This window comes from Hesperophylax consimilis, chromosome 9, assembly GCF_061612785.1.
Source record: "Hesperophylax consimilis isolate HC1 chromosome 9, BYU_Hcon_1.0, whole genome shotgun sequence".
Classification (NCBI taxonomy): domain Eukaryota; kingdom Metazoa; phylum Arthropoda; class Insecta; order Trichoptera; family Limnephilidae; genus Hesperophylax; species Hesperophylax consimilis.
In genome coordinates this window covers 36,406,096-36,424,425 of record NC_142844.1, presented here as the reverse complement: position 1 = coordinate 36,424,425, position 18,330 = coordinate 36,406,096, and the positions used below count along the sequence as shown (strand labels likewise).

At 35.2% G+C, this 18,330-nt stretch overlaps 1 protein-coding gene across 1 annotated transcript in view; it reads left to right on the top strand.

The window, feature by feature from the left end:
• Positions 1-18,330, top strand: part of LOC149421295 (uncharacterized) — a 160,327-nt gene that overhangs the window by 104,970 nt on the left and 37,027 nt on the right. The window contains exon 3 of the mRNA XM_089635462.1: positions 1,573-1,695. Within this exon, the coding sequence (XP_089491588.1) occupies positions 1,573-1,695 (123 nt within the window). The remainder of the gene's footprint in view (positions 1-1,572; positions 1,696-18,330) is intronic.

The window sequence follows — 18,330 nt, the reverse complement described above, 5'->3', positions numbered from 1 at the left end:
ATAATAGCAGTAAAACCTATAAAAAGGAGTTGATATAATTTTATAATGATAATGTGATAAATTCAGTCAGCTTTACCTTATATTTCTTCATAAAAAGTATACTTTTGAATCGTTCTAAATCTCATAATATACTGTATATTTTGCAGATACGTCCCATTAGTGAATTTTTATGTATCGCATATTTGGCAGATATGTTCTTTTAGTGAATTTTTGTGCATATTTAAATTTACAACGTGGTACAAGTACTAAATAAATCGTTTGATCTGGTTTGTCGTTTGGGCAACAAAATGCAATCTAATATAACTATATGATAAGTCAACAAGACACGTTGTTTTTTTAAGAATAAATCATTAGAGATTTTTCATACGTTTATTTAAATTACTTTTTAATAATATGATAATGTTTCTACGTAAATACATAGTTCACATTTCAAATGGTCACTTTAATGTAATAATGGTGTTAAGTACTGTGCGATTGCGTTACTCCTGCCATTTATAATTATGTACAATCTAATTGTAAAACTAATGACTTAACGCCTTGCATGAATCACCGACTCTGCGCATATGAATAAGTAACTGAAAAACAAATTTTCCGATGCCATTTCCGTTCGTTTTCTCTCCTGTCTGATTAGTTGCAGTAGGGAGGCTGCGCCGCCCCATATCCCCCTGCCGCCCCACCCGCCCACGTGGTCCGTCTGTCCGCCCGTCTGCGTCTATATTGTCTATGTCTGCTGTGTGCTGTGTCTATGTCTGCCTGTGTATACCTCCTAATGAACGGACAACTAACTGAAGTTTGGTTTGCCCTCGCGTGTCCGGCGGTGACGTGTTTTGTTCACGCATTCGGCTAAGAACAAGAGAGTAAGGTAGGTTAGTGAGGCTGCGTTCGCTTTTGCGGATATTTCCTGGTAAACAGTCGGTACTGTTTGTTTATTTTCTTAACCCATTTCTACTACATTGTGTTTACCCTTTTCCCCGACATATATTATACTTTCTTGGTGCTATAAATTCCTAACTAATGTTTATCATCAATACAAATAACAATTATTATTTTTTTGGTAAACTAATGTTGAAGACAAGATTTTTTATGCGTACCACAAAGGGTAACAATTATTTTATAAGCAATAATTATTAGCCTGAAACACTCATCCACATTGAAAAATCTCCTGATAAAAGATACATGACGCCAACGGGACTTGAACCCGTGTTCAATAATTGTCTCTCCTTTGTACAACAGAACTCTCTATGATAACTTGTATTGTACCAGCTTATATTGTTCATACTCAATTTATTATGTTATGTACTACACACTTATAATTGTACTCCTGAACAACTTATCTATAACAATATATACATGTAAACGCTTTCGAGGCGTGAATTAATAAATAACTGAATTACATAACATCGATGCACATGAACAGATTTAAAACTTGGTTGTGTTTATTGTTATGTTAAACAAAATACTAAAACAAAAAATGTTAAATTCGCTACGCTCGACCCTAACAAGGGCAACTTTAGCTTGAATCTCCCAATGATGATGTAGTAGTTAATTATAACCTATATTGTTTGTCCACAGGTAAGATGTGGTTAAAAGACGAGGACTGTGAGGCCGCTAACATGGCGTGGAGATCCCCGCCCATGGATGCCCTCGACCAGCACAAGGCCGCCCTACGCGCCCGCCTTGGCCTTCCTTCTCCAGGTAATGATTCTACCACTGTGATAATCTGCTTCCCTGGACCAATACAATACTACAAACATCGTGTATTATCGTATTTTGTTAAGTTTTTATGGGTTGATTATAGGTATTTGTTAATAAAAAAAGATTTCAAATACATCCAACCGTGGTTCGGCATATCACAACGTTCTGTAAGCTTGATAAATGTTAACTATATTTATCTAAGGACGGTTTGTTTCACAGAATTTAAAAAATTCATCGAATTTCAAAGCTGATTTTAAAGTTCTGTAAAGGTTCTCTCCGTGTTTTCTTATTATATGATTTTACTGGCCAGTTATTTCACAAAACTGAAATAGTAAAAGATCTTAAATAGAACCTTCACAGAATTTAAATATTCTCTGAAACAACCCTAACAAATTAATTAGCGTTATTTTGAAACAGAGGGAGAGTTTACAAGAAAGCTATCAGCGGCATTCCTTTACATTGGTATCTTATGAAATTGTTGGAAATCGAATTGTTTACACCGTAAAATTTAATCGCACTTAATAATTTAATTTAGGAAATCAAAAGTTCTCTGCGTCCTTGGGTAGGTAGGTACCTCAGTTTCAGGATGCAGCCGTCTGTCTTCAAGATTTGTTTTTTTCAGTATTGCGATTCAGTTCATCGTAAGAGCATAATACATTGTATATAGCATAATATTATAGCATCGTATATAGCATAATACATTGCTGTCACTGTAATTGAACAATTAGCTTCAATAACTTACCGAAGTGCACACACCTGTGGTGAATCATCGCACCGTACGCAGTGCCATCGCGTATGTGAGGTTGTATTACCTTCTCCAGCGACACGTGCCCGAATCAACTGTCAAAAATAATTGGGCCTACCACTCCTTAATAATACCACCGACATCATTACTTATACTTACAGATAGAGATCTCAAACCCTTGAAAATTCCAGCGTTAAGTTAAACATCTTTTAGAAATCTTGCTGTACGAATTGCAATATAAATTATGAAAGTTAATTATTGTTTTGACATCTGGAGAAAAAAACCCTTTGCTACTAATATTGTCAGTGAAAATACACAATATAAAAATAGAATAAATATATAATCAGGATATATAGAAGATTTCAACGTATGTTAAACATGTTTTATTATTTTCTAAATAAATAAACGATTCCTGTTGCATCAAAAACTGCTTACGAATTACAGCTTCAGGTGCATTTAAAAATGGACTGTGAATAATTTAAACGAAACGAAATGAATGTCTAGAAATGAACAAGGTACAGAAGCAATGAAAACGGGATGACCAATCACTTACCACGGTATCTCAGCGAAGGACACACAACACAATCACAATATAGTGAGTTCCACAGCGATATATCGAGGTAATTATTGCCACAACAAAAAGAATGAGAACTTAAAACAATATGTTTCACTTCCAAGAGTGTCAACTTCCTTCCTTTTTCTTTTCAACGAGATTATGTACACGAACAATACAAAAAACTTGGTACCAAGGTAGTCACAATCCTTCTTCTATTTTCAAAAAAAATGCACTCTAATTTGTACTATTTTCTTGCCATTGCTACAAATTTTTAAAAAAATTCTACAAGTTGATGGTTAGGGAAAGGTAGGAATTAGGAACTCGATAAATAATGACATCCCGGTAGGAACTAAGCATAATCTCATTTCAAAAACCAAACAGTACCCTTCTCGGCAAAACAGTATTTTTTTGGTTTTAAGAATATTTAAGTAATTTTATGTTCCTTGTTTAGTTAAAAATTGTGTTTGTAATCATTAAATTCTACCTAACAACCACATTCATATTTCTACGTAAGTCTCCCATTCGTTAATCAATCAAAAGGTAATTAATCAATCAAAAGCTAAGATATTGTGTATTGATCAAAACAGTACGTGGTGTTCAATTTATTCGTGCGTACTGTTATTAATCTTTTACTGCAATTTAAATCTTTTGAATGACAGATTATGTGATAAAATAGTTAACATTACGCCCTAACATGGCAAGTTTTTCCAATAAATCATAACGGTAATTTTTTAACAGTTGTTTCGTAAACGTGTGTATGTTATTTTTACCAAGTATCTCATACGAGTACACTTGGGGAGTAAATCACAACACGTCGCGTCAGTCCGCTCACTTGGCTGAGGAAGTAATTGACAATATAAATCAAATCAAATCAAATCAAATCAAATCAAATCAAAAATTATTTATTGTAAAATTAAAATTACAAAAGGTATAGCTTATGGGTAGACCCCATTTCTTCCAGCTAACCACATTTATTTAATTACAATGTTTATACAGATAAAATAACAATATACCAATGTAAAAATAAAAAAATACAAATATATATACCAATAAAAATAGGTGTTTCATTTACGTGAGGTATTCACTCAACGTGTAGTGACATTTATTAACAAGGAAAGTGTTTAGTAACGATTTGAATTTGTGTGTATCTTGTATTTGTTTAATGTTATGTGGAAGGTTGTTATATACTTTAATGGCCATGTAGTATGGTCCTTTTTGGAATATTGTTTTGTTTGCTTTTGGTATTAGTAAGTTTTCTGTGAGCCTTGTAGCGTATTTATGTGTTGAGTTTTTTAGTGGGAACTTGTCTGTAGATGATCGCACTAACATGCATAACTCCAATATATATATGTCTGTGACTGTCAGAATTTTCAGATTTTTAAACATAGGTCTACATGAATCTAAACGATCAGAGTTTGTAATTTTTCTTATGCATCTCTTTTGTATGATGAAAACATCTTTAGCGTTTGCCGAGTTTCCCCAAAAAATAATACCGTATTTTATTATTGAGTATACATAACCATAGTATGCGGCTATTACTGATTCGGTGTTTAATATTTTTCTTAAGGTACCCAGAACATAAGAAAAACTACTGATTTTTGCTACAATTTTTGAGACATGTTCTTTCCAGTTTATGTTAATATCTAATTCCATTCCCAGTAGCTCGAGTAATGTGAAAATAATCACTTGTGAAATAATGTTACGCGTTGTTAACTTACTTTTCACCATAACAATGACAAATAACAGATTTTAGTTCACTAAATAATTTCTTTCATATTGTTTTCATATTATTTAAAGGTGTGTGTCTTTTTAATAGTAAATTAGTGTGCGAGACAGCGAAATGTAATATAAATAGTCTAAGTACATTCGAGAAACCAACAAAAACACGCATTTTAGCTGTTTCTAAAAATGTTGTTTTTTATGTGAAACCGAATAAGAGCCCCAACCAGTAGCGACTTGTGACTTTTGGGTGTAATAATATTATAAAAAAATTCGTTTTTGATGTTTTTATAGCTGAAAACGATTTTTCATTTTTTTTCGAAATTCTTTATTTTGTATGAAGATTTTCAGGAAATTTCAGTTTAGCCGTGCGCCGCACGGATTTCCTGAAAATCTTCATACAAAAAATCAATTTTTCGAAAAAAAATAATAGATCGTTTTAGCTACAACAACATCAATAATACAATTTTTGTAATATTAGCAATAGTACACCCAAAAGTCACAACCCGCCACTGGTCCCAACTACTCCCAACCGTCTGGAGCCAGTGAGACTATGACATCCCCAATTAGGTTTCGTTGTGAGGCTGAAGGTAATGGGGAGAGGAAGAAGATGGGGAAATACTTAGCTAATCAGATCTGTTCATCAAACACGGCCAAAGCCATTTCAATTCTGAATGTTGGTCTTACACCAGGGTAACACTGAGACTGAGTGTATCTTCCACTTTGGAACGTGCCGCAAAAATACTATATATTATTTTTAGTTAGTAGTTTGTGAAATAACACAAATCGATCAAATTTACAGCCTTTTATTTTAGGCATTTAAGAGTATAATCAAAGTTGCAGAAAAGTAAAATCAAATATGAAAATAACGAATGTAAAATACCCAGCCGTAGTATCTGGTGTAAAGTGTAAATGGTTGCATATTATTTCAGCTTGAACGTAAAATTGAGATAAATATATTCGGAAACTTTATCTTCGCGGACGTACATAAAGTTTTATGATCTGACGAAAAGTCCCATCATTAAATAATGCTAATCAATTATAAATTAATCTCCTTGGCCTTAACGCGATAAATAAATTATTTAAATATTCGGGTGCTATACTAGTTCTGCTACCTGTTTACTGTTATAATTAATTAATTAGTCTGCCGTCAAAGTAGATTATTTGAGAGAACTAATTATTCCGCACAGTTGGCAAGTAAATAAAGCCTTCATTAGAAGTACGATAATCATTATTTAAGATTTAAAGCTGTATCTCTTGATTCATTCAATGAACTCCTTGGAACGGACGCAGCGCAATTCACAGGAAACCCAATTAGTTTCCAATTTCTTTATGGTAAGTTTTCAGTGTTCCTCCATTTCCAATATACATGTCCACTCTTTATTCCCCCGCCCGATCTACGGCACGAGATGATTTGGGATCCGTAAAACCCACAATTTCCATTACCCGGGTACGGCTTCAATGGTCTAAAATATATGGCAAATCAAAAGAATGAAAGGAGGCTGTCCACCGAAGGAGATTTTGCTTTCAAGGCAAGTGACTTTTTCAAAAGGATTTCTGCAACTCAGTTTATCGTAAATTCAACTCTCTCCTTTTCATTGACAATGGAATTGGCTGAATGCTGGTTCTATCTGAAAATTTACTTAACATGTTTATCAAATACTAGCTGTACTCCGCCAGGAGTTGCTGTGGCTCAGTCTGCCTGTGCAACAAGAGAAGCATAGCGCGTGTTGCTTTTACGTAAAACAAATGGCGCTGTTATATTAATATATATTTTTACCTGTCACAGGTGACGTCTATATAATAAATGTATATAAAAACACACGCGTACTCGAATGTAAAATTGTGACAAAATTTCAAAGTAATCGGTGAAGAACCTTCGGAGATTTACGATTTTTTAATAAACCAACATTTTTATTCAAATAGATTTATTAAATTATTTCGCAAGTTCGAGAAATACCTTTGATTTTATTGAAAACGGCATTAAAATTGATGTACGAGTATGTTTCATTGTCGAGATAATAAAATTACCGCGCCAATGGGTACAATTGAAAGCATCTACTTAGACGACAGTTCTATCTCCACATCTGTTGTCGGCTACATCTTGCAATATTCATTCAGTCCATTATGTCTGGCGGCTTTAACCTCCATTATAGCAGTCCTGCCTCACACGGTGCAGTCATGTACCATCTCTCCGGGCAACTCCGGGCATTCGGATAAAAGATGGCCGATTTGATGGGCCAATCAGTGCGGGGAGGGGGGTGGGGGTGGGGATTCACCCTCGCAGAATATAAAGGGGTGGTCGCTACATTGTGTTGCCGCGTGTTTAAACAGAGCGTCGGTGATGATTCGAGAGTAAAAGCGATGCGATTTATTCGGGGTGGTTGCTTTTGATTCAAAATTTCATTACAGAATCGAAACATAAAAAGCAAAGAGCTATATTCTCAACACTTATACCTACATCCTGAAACTGATTCAGTAACTAATTACTTTATAAAATGAATAGTGTATTAGAAATGTTCTTATTTCTTGCCCGTACGATTTGCGCAATAATATATTCCAAGTGTATTTTTTCGTTTTTTAGTCAACCTTTCAATTTAAAATGGAACCGAAAATTCACGTAAAAGGATTGGCCGACTTCCCGCTTTAGCAGCTACTTCACGCCGCGCCTTATTTCTTCTCACTCCATCTTTGCACAGTAAATACTTTTCAGTCAATTCCTTTCCTCCCGGGTGAAATAATGGAACAAGTTTCCCAACCCTGTTCCTGTCCCATCCCCTTTATTACATAAATCGTGCATAAAACTAATCCCCTCCCCCATCCCTCCCGCATTACCCTGTTGAAAAATTCGCATACAACGGTGCCTTAAATAGTTTATACTCCTTGCCCTTCTCTTTGTTTTTCATTTCCACTGTATGGTATACAGTATACAGTAGCTCGCTGTGTGCTGCATGAAGTACCCCGCTGCTCGGGCAAAACGCGCCCCTTGTTCCCACTAAACTAAATCCGACGCTAACTCGATTTGAATAAAGTTTCGTCCTTGAGAGAGTTGTTCAGATCAATTTGTGAAAACGCAACTTTATTTACACGGTCCCAGCAGAAAAGATTTTTGAAAACGCAGAGTTATAATGTTCTGTTATACTCAGTGTTATTAAAATTAGCCTTAGTTAAAGGTTTGGTCTTACGCAAAAAATTTCTTTACTAATAAATAATATCTGTCGGCTTTTTCATTTCTCCAGAGTTCTAGAGCTTTAGGTAAAATGTTTCCTAAGCTGAACAACTGAAGCCGCTGGAATATAAATTCTTAGTCCTTGCATATAAAATCAAATAACTGACATTATTATTTTTTCTTGTATTATTAGATTTAATCCTATTGTCAATATTGTATCGTGGGCAATGTTGATGACTTTTTCAATGTTTAATTTGAATCATTTTAAATATCATCTGTAAATAGGTGAAACGCTTCAAGTCACAAAATAAAACAAAACTTTACAGGACATGATAATATGTATTTAAGGTTTCGTGAAACTAATTTTGAAGTTTATATAATCGAGGTTATTTGTTTTTAAACATTTCTGATTAAAATATTGCCTTTCTGTTTATACTTACGAGAGATTTGAGGATTGATTAATATCGTCTACGGTTTTCGCGAAATAATTTTTGAAAATTTGTAAGCATAAATTTAGTTTTTAATAGTAAAGATACTTTATAAAGAATGTGACTATTTTATATAAAATCACTGAAAATTAACATTCCCAAAAATATCGCTTGAATAGTGTTTTGCCTGTTTATAGATATACGTCCGATTAAAATATAAATCGTGTTTCCCTTTTAAATTAATTAAACTCGTGGTATCTACAAAAAATATTAAAACTATAATTTTTGATGCCTTTAACAATATTTGAGAGTTTGTTTGTATGGAGAATTCGGTCCGCGTGAACAGGCTTTAGAATCCTGGCATGGCTGGACTGTACACTACAGTACAGTAGCTCGTGCCACCTTATCTCAGTCTGCAGCCGCGGTCGTCCGCGCGCTTGACCGGCGGCGTCCATCTAGCGGAAATATATCGAAGCTAAACAAACTTCCGACAAACCATTATTATTATCATAGGAAAATTCACGCTAAGCTGCGTCTGAATTTCACTCGACTGAAACACTTTACGAAACACCTTGTGCGTATTCGATTAACGATTAGGTCATCATTCTTATAAACCTAACAAATTGGTTTATTTATGTATTATAAATAAACCTTGATTAAATCATCCCTTATTCAAAAGATAGAATATATAAAAAAAATACAAAAAAATATTGTCTTCCATACAATTAATATAATTTTGTAATAATATTGTAATAATTTTATATTATTTATTAATTGTTTCTCATTTGAACAGAGTTTTAAAAATGTTAATCGCTCCATCCTCCACAGTCTATTCATTATAATCGTTCAACACATGATATCTTTTGACTTTTCACAAACAAAATAAGCATTTTTTTAATGTACTAACATCCATTTCCGATATTGTAATTGAATAATAATACATACGGAAGGAATCATTTTTTACGTTTGAATCACTTCCCGTTTGGTGTTAATGCTCCTAAATCTAGTCGTAAAATCTACTACCAGTTGCGCCCCCATAAATCATTCCACGGACACACTCCCTTATTTAAAAAATACTTTCATTCTCCTTCAACGAGAAGGGTTGAGGGTTAGCTGTGTGGGTTAGCTGTGTGGGTTAGCAGGGTGGTTGTTGGCAGCGGCTATGGCTGCTTGGCACGCGTCCGCCGCTAAACCTTGCTCCCTTTATCCTCAACGATGTCCTTCCGGCACAAAGCCTCAAAGGAAGTTACCAAATAAATGGACGGAAACCATTCCATTAATCAATTACTCTTTTGGATGACAAATCAACGAAATTTAAATGGAATACCATTATTTTGGGTTTAAACACGTGCCAATTATGCCGAAAATTCTAGATTACATCGATAATTATATTCGATAATATTTTATAATTGAATAAAAACAGTACTCAGTCTTATTGTCCGTATATGTATGTAATCAATTTAATTATTTCTACACGGATAAAAATGAGTATTACTAATTTATTAAATTATTGGTAATCTGGTCAAAAACGGGATTTCAGGCCCTTAATGGATGAATTAATAGGTTTACTTATAAACTTTTAGTAAATGACGAATATATTGTTATCACGATGTTGGAACACGTGTTCATGAAAATCTTAAAATGTTGTAACTACATCATTAAATATTATCAAGGCAAATTCACGTGCATGAACACATGTTCCGATATAGGAAACGGCCTGCAATCCCGTTTTTAACGTTTTTAACTGGATTACCAATAATTGGAAGAGATTATTTATTAATTAGCAATACTCATTTATCTCCGTGTATCGTGAAATTCTTGTTAAAACAACGTGTATAAACTGTTTTGAATTAAAAAAAATAGTGGTTTTTAGATATAAAATAAATAAATAAGAATTTGTGGTAAAATCTATACCTACCTGCCTATCGTGGAATAGCGCCTCTGCGGGACGTGAAAAAAAACTCTTCGTACCGCCATATGCCACCTTTTTAATAATCTTGTAAAACATCTTCATAACATTGTCACTCCTCCACTGAATTGAAGGTTATACGAGAAAAGGGAGGATATGAGGGAGGGTCAAACTTCCCTCTCGATGGAAAGACTTGAAAGGGGTCTTTTTCGCATATTTTATCTGATGTGTGCCAGTCGGAACATACCGGAATGTTAAATTTCAATTTTACGCTTGTGCATTCGTGGACAGGTACAAGCAGTTTTTGATTGTTTATTTTAGTTTTTACACGAATCAAGACAAAATGTATTAATAAGCATCGAAAATCATTTATGGAATTTTTGCACCTTGCATCAAGAATGTCATTGGAGTACCTCTGGTCGCAAATTGCATGCAAATCAGTTTGCGGTGGACTGTAATCAATATGTTTTAACCTTTCAAATTGACACAACTACTTGAGATAGCTGGTTAACAGTTACTTAAAAATGGGAACTGACTTACCCCTGGTCTTCAGAAACACGTCTCTGAGAGATTAATTACTGCACAAGGTTTCTGTAATAGATTCGATATTATACACATTGAGGGAATGTGAACATTGCTTAACGTGTACATTGCACAGGTTGTTTTTAATAGAGTGATGACGTATCAACAAATTTTTGCAATTTTCTCTTGAGTATGTACTCCAAACTGTCAGACAAAGACAGGTAATCGGGTTACAGGTTGGGTGGTTTAACACTTCTTATCAATTTTGGGCGACAGTTTCGTAGTTTATAATAAGGCAGATTTTTGTTTCAGTTTAACAAGCAGGAAACATTATTATTTAGAATATGATGAAAAAATTATTTTATTTTATTTAGTGAATGCACTTGCACTGCGCACTAGAATTTCCATCCGAGCGCAAAGCGGTCGGTTAAATATGCGGGAGCAAACCCCCACCAGAGTAAACAGCGGGCAGCGGCAAACAGAGGTCAACTGGAAACTCTACCCGGCTCTCTGGTCCACAGTCTCCAGTCTCCAAGCGGGAGATGGAGAAGTAACCACTCTAAAAACATCGAGACATTTCCATACTGTTTACAGATGCTAATGTGCGGGGCTCTGTCAGGTTACTAGAGTATCCGATATTGCCTCCTGCAACCAACCTACACGATATCAGTTTATTTAAAAAGGACTTTCAAAAGATGGGATAGAAAGGGCACACGTTCTGTTTTGTAATTCGAATAAATCATTTCAATTTCACGATAAAACCTAATTTGTGTAAACTCTCAAAAATAAATCCAGCCATCACATTTTTGTGTTCCTAACCTACATTATCCCACCTTTTCTTAATCAGATGCTGACCGTTTAAAACGCATTTACAAACGCAAATTCGGCAGTTAAATTAGTAAGAAAGCGAGCTGTCCGGAACACAAGCGTAAAACGCGCTATTAGCGACTTAAGAGGGATATCGTGCAGTTAAAAAATAATTGTTGAATTCATAAATAAAACAGCTGTTTATTTAATTCAGTGAGCGTTGCTCGGTGTAATTAATCCCCGTTAGTTCCCTGCGGTTCCATTAAAAAATAGTTTAACCCGCAAAACCCGTTTCACTCCTCATGCCTTGTTAAAGTTTTAATATTCCTGCGAAAGGCTACACCTGTTATTACCTCTAAGGTCTAAATACATTATGCAGGCAATACATATATTCAACAATCCGGCGGCGAGTCTACCCGGACGGGACGGGGACTCAAAGAAACTCTCTTTTCCACTTTGGACCGAAAGGGAGGAATATGAAAAACGTTTTTTCCCGCCGGTGGCCGAGTATTTACTTAAAAGGCTCCGCGGTGAGGCTTTGATATGGAAATGTTTCCCCCCACCACCTGCCCCTCACCCAACCACCCACCCACCCACTCTCGCCGGTCAGCGATGGGATGAATACATTTACGAACAACTTTATTTACGAATATTTTTCTATCGAATCGATGAATTACAAAGTACCTACCTCAAACAGTTTCAGTTACCACGAGCTATAAAAATTCGGCAACCTTCTCAAAAGAACTATAATTTTCGATTGATCTGCAAATGAACATTAATTTTAGGAAACTGTTTTGTATTCATATAATCCCCGCAACCATTTCTTAGTAATAATATACAGGGTATTAAGTAACGTACTTGACTTACTATAACCGGTGATTCCTGACATTATTTGGAGTAAAAAATGAGAATAAATTTATTCCTTTTTTTAACTTTGGTTTTTTAACCTTTTAATTTGTTTATTTTTTCAAAAATTATTTAAGAAAACATTATTTCATATGACGCACAGTCGAGTAACCGCCAAACCCTTCACCTCGACCCTAGTTTTCCCATACCTGCTAATTTTCATATTATTTATTATTTTAAAATGAATTCGGTGAAAGTACGTGCGATGTACTAAATATCTACAAAAAGATTTTCGTGGTGACTTTTCTCTATATATTATTATGCACTGCGCCTCTTAAAATTAAAGTATTTACGTACACGCGCTATTTCTACCGAGTATTCAACTATTTATATTGTATAATCCCTCGAGTGTTTACTTCAAACCACCTCTTAATATACAGTATCAATGTAGCACAAATATATTTTATCAGGAAGCTCCTCGAGGGAGTTCGTATAAATCGTTTCACCACCATACATAAGTGGCACCCTCTAAAATTTAAACCATAAAAAGCCAATTTAGATTTCCTTTTTTTCACCCCTTCACCAGCATTTAAAATATATATGTATATATTCATTTCAATGTTTCTTGCAACCCTTCTAAAACCTCGAGGGGTCTCATTTGCATCCCTCGGGGCGCAAGGACCAATGCACTGTGTGATTTAACTCGGCTACATAAAAAACTCATTCACAAGTCTGTTTCTACGATGTATGCATACGCCCTTTATTGAGGTAGGGAAAGGGTGATAAAGCACCAAGGATATTAGGGTTAACCATGATTGGTTACTGGCTCTAGTGACACGTATTTAATGATATAGGACATATGGCTCTTTATTAATAATACATCAGAATAAAAATGTGATAAAGTGTATTATTAATATACAAATATTTGCCACTCTCTTGATTCTAATTTGTGGTGATTATTGGTAATCACCCTCTGTAATTTGATTGCATCACAATTCAAACGCGTGCGGATTTGATTGAAGTTTCATTTTAAATGTTCCTGCGTCATCTACGACTTTGCACCTTTTCGATTTCATCCGAATGTCAAGGTGTACGAAAGAGTTAGAGATCGCGTGTCACCCACGTGTGTCCGTGAAAGTGTGTATATCGGGTCGATGAGTGTGTGTGAGTGTGGGATGCCATTATTCCATTCATCCTTTCAGTTGATCACGCGCACATTTCCGCACATCAGTAGGAGTATAGGGCAGCCACAACCCACACAGTCAGAGTCAGAGTCAGACCGTCCACAGATCTATTGATGACGATTGTTAAGGACAAGCTGCGCCGAGCTAAGAGCCGAGCATCCCTCGCGGGCTGACTGACTGTTGACTGCTGATTGTCTCCTGTGCGATCCGCGCTACCTGCACGACAAAACGGGTGCATTCATTATTTTTTGATTGTTCTTCAAAAGTACTATCCGGTTAAATTGAGGCAATTAAGCAATTTGTCAACCGAATGTTCAATTACAATGGAAATGTACAATAATTATCAATAATAATATTTGAATGATTTTTATAGATCCGCTTTTGCGAAAAATCACCTCAAGGGCGCTGTACAAATATACAGTATATTTCGCACAATCTTATTACCAACTATAGACTAGACCAGAGGTCCCCAAACTTTTTTGTCCCGTAGACCGCGTCCCGATTTTTTTCTGTTTTAGGTAAACCCCGTTGATTGATGGTATACCTGCATTTTTTTTCTTAGATTTCGGTCTATAATTTTCCCAGATTTAAGAATGGGTTTGCATGAAGTATTCTCGTTTGCGCAGTGCTGGATTTCCCATAATATTTTTAAATCCATGGGGAGGGGGTGGCTAGGGTTTTTCGAAGAATAACTCTCCAAAGTTTTTTCGTATCGCGTATTCGACATCACATTCCTGGACTAGTGTTTACCTCTGGCAATCGTATTTATAAGTACTCGTAAAGTACAAGTTTGGTCAAACTTTGCTATTGAGCATATGGGCGTAACGCGTTGCTACTGGTATCAAATGTGCAAGTTACACTCTCGTCTACCCCTATTTACATCTCATGCACACGCTATTTTTTTTAATTGCCATGGACTTCTTGCAGGTTGAAATCAACTTTTGGGAATGACTGGACTAGACAAACTATTATTAACTTATGGTTAACAGTGGCAATTAAAGACACTTCAACATACTCTTGAAATGTGATAGAAAGTCATGAAAAATGATGAAAAAGCTAGCTTAAACATGTTAGGTTAGATTTATAGGACAGTTTTTTTTCATTGCAACCAGGACAGTGGCGATTCAATATTATAAGTGTGACAAACGCGACGACTTGGTTGAGTGGTTATCCTTGGCTACAAACCCGGAGATGGCGGGTCAAATCCCGGCGTGCGCAAGTTAATTTTATTTATTTAATTTATAAAGAGTGGTGGATGATTTGAATATCGCCTTGGTGTAAAATCATAATTCAGAATTGAAGCATTGCTTGATATGGCTTTAGCCGTATTTGGTGACTAGATCTAAATAATCAGGTACTTCCCCGCCTTCCTTTTTCTCATCTCCTTCCCTTCACCACTACCTTTAACCTCACAAATGGGGATGTCACAATTTTACAGGCTCCAGAATGTTGGAAGCAGTTGGTACTATTATAAAATCTATAGTACCTACCTTCTCTCATAAAAACTTAAAAAATATATCATATCTTATTTCTTTTTTTAATATTTCTACATTTATAACCATTCGAAAAGTACATATCTGAAGCTCATATTTATATAACTTTTAATTAGTACAGTGGCGTATTTTCCGTAAAATAAATACGTTCTAAGTTGTAAGTTGTAAGCAATGTTGTGTTGTATTTATTGATTGGAGAGTAATTAGAGATTGCCGGCAGAGCTGAAATGATTTAGCGCTAGGTAGGTAATGTTCTCACGAGACGGTGGCTGGAGCTATGGCCAAAGCCTGGAGACGATGGCGGTAACGGGGGAAGAAAATGCCGTTAAGCATTTCACCCCATCGAACAATATTTCGACTAAATATATCCCGTGTATTCTCTTTGTTAATTGTTTCCCTCCTACTGCAATAATACTATATTACATACATACGCCCCGGGACAAACACGGGCTAAACAAAAGTACCACTAAAAATGTCAATAGCCATATTATCCGAAGGGCAATATCATAACATAATATACGCTTAACGAAAACGATGAAAGTTCTCTCCCATAATGGTTTTGGCAGTAAAAGCAAATATTTATCGTACATTTAATTACTAGGAATATAATAAATAAAGAATCAGAAATATAAAACGTGGAAACATCTGTATTTGCCGGCGGTAGTAAATAATCTCGGACTAAAAGTTACGCCGTGATGATGAAAGGCGTTATTACGTTTATACCGGCAATATTATATTCTTAGCCTTTCGTGGAATCTCTCTTTATACTTCTAACTACACGTGTCCATATATGTATATACAAGCTTATACTTAACAGTGTCACACTTGTATAATGTCATATCTACATAATATTGTACACCCATAATTAAACTGTTCGTAATCTAGGTTTTCTGACACTGTTGCGTGCTTGTTCTAGTTATGTTTGCATTTTAAATGCCCTGTTAAATTTAAATTTTATTGTAGTTAGTCAATTTTATTGTTAAGTGGAAGTAAAAAATGCAAGCTTACGTTTAAATATATTATTAAGGCGATGCCATATGTAGTAATGCAAAATCATGTGTTTTTGGTTTGAAAATTTGATTGTCTAGAAATGTTTCAGATGCTTTAATTAAATACTGCGAGTAGAATACATCTTGGCCTTTGAAATAATTTTTTTTTTAAATAATCTTTTTATAATCCCAGAAAAAAATAATGTATAGTCCTATGAAAACTGCTATGATGTTCAAAATCTCCTACTTACGAACCCATTTTCGGTTATGATTTTATTGTATAATGTGGCAAATTAAGTTATTTATAAAATGATCGGAAAAAAATGGAATATTTATGCCTGAACATCCACAAAATAAAATAAAAGGCACTTTTTGGCAACGTTTTTATCTTGCATAAATCAAAACAGGCGGATGGTGTTAAGCGGAAATTTAAACCTTATCGCCATCTACGTAAGGGTTGTTATTGATAGAGGCTCAATTTAAAATATTACACGACGTAGTGCATTATTAGGCCAAGATATATTCTACTCGCAATATTTCATTAAAGCATCTGAAACATTTCTAGGCGACCAAATTTTCAAACCAAAAACACATGAATTTGCATTACTACGTATGGCATCGCCTTAAATGTAAACAATTTTTTTTTTAGAAAAACTAGAATTAGCACAGACCTGTTAAAAAGTCACTATTATATTAAAGTACAATTTTTTAAAACGACAATTAAAATAAAATTCTGTTTAAATATTGTAGGTAGGTACTCAATGGCTTATCTGAATTTATCCCAACAATTACTGATTACACTTAAACAAAGCTAATTCGAGTGCTAGAGTTCATTCATCCGGATTTATATATACACAACCGAATTAATATTTTTCGAAGATCTGGAACACGATTTTATAGAACCTGAATGATATCATTTTATTTCAATCGACGGTGAGCTAGTTTATTATTTCTCCTGTGCAATAATCGCACAGTTTTTCATAAACATTTAATTGAGTGTTTTGAGTTGGTAGCCGATGGCCGCGTATACAGTAAGTTGTACCGCTCAATGGCCGCAGCATTCTCGTTTGACAAATTATTTAGCAAATCCGTTTTATAATTGAATGTGCACGACGCCATTAAGCTGAGAAATAATATATCGGGCGGTTAGTTAGGAGGACGCGGGCGCCATGCCACCCTGCCCCAGTCAGCGCCGGGGCCAACTAATTAACAGATTATTTGGCGCGGAAAATTTACTGCAGCCAGCGGCAACAAACTGTAATGGCGGCCGAACCCCGAACCCCGGACACGCTCAACATTGGACACACTAAACACTGAACATTGTTAACACTAGTGAACATTAAACCATCGTTGGTTCTGCTCAATCTCCATATTTGCAAGTGCGAAGAATCACGGGATATTAAAATTATATTAGAATTTGAGAAGCTTGAGAAGATTAAAAAATGGACGCTTAGATGGTTTCAACATTTAGAGCGAATAAGCGAAGAAAGGAGTGTAAGAAAGGTTTATGATACAAATGCGAATAGTAGCAGAAGTCGGGGACGCCCGAGGAAGACATGACACGATCGATTGAATCAGATACTTGAGTCGGGCCATTTCAAGAGTCAGAATAATATAAGAGTATGTATGAGACGATGTATTAATGTGAAAGACCTAGTTGTTTGGCGGTCCGTCCTCTCTGCATACCCTGCGGGGAAACTAATTTATAAAATATTTGCCTCAGCATCCTCTCATAAACAAACATTGTCATTTTTCTTCGTAATATAATAATATTTATTTGTTAACTAATTAGAAAGACGATCAGAAATTTCCCTTCCAAATGAGTCTTTAGTAAATCTAGTTAGTAACCTCAGTTACGTTAGTTATGAGACGATGTATGAATGTGAATGAGGCAAAGAGTGTGTGCCAAGACAGAGTTTTTTTGCGGTCCGTCTTCTCTGCCTACTCCTGCGAGGTAACGGCGTGTTGCTTAGTTAGTTAACCTAGTAAAATAAACCCTGAAGTGGCTTTTCACATAAACGGCGCTATATAAATTATTCAACTATTATTATAATAACGCTTCCTTAAAAATTGAAAAAGAGCAGACTCTTAAAAAAATCACAAAATCTGACTTTACTTGTCGAGATTAAACCTAAGAAATTTGAACAAAAGAAATACACTTGGAATAGAAAATGAAAATAATTTTATTTCGTAAGTTTTTACACATCTGCCCCGATGATGAGAACTGTAATGCTGTCCGAAACATTGGCTACAGAAGAAGGTAAAGCA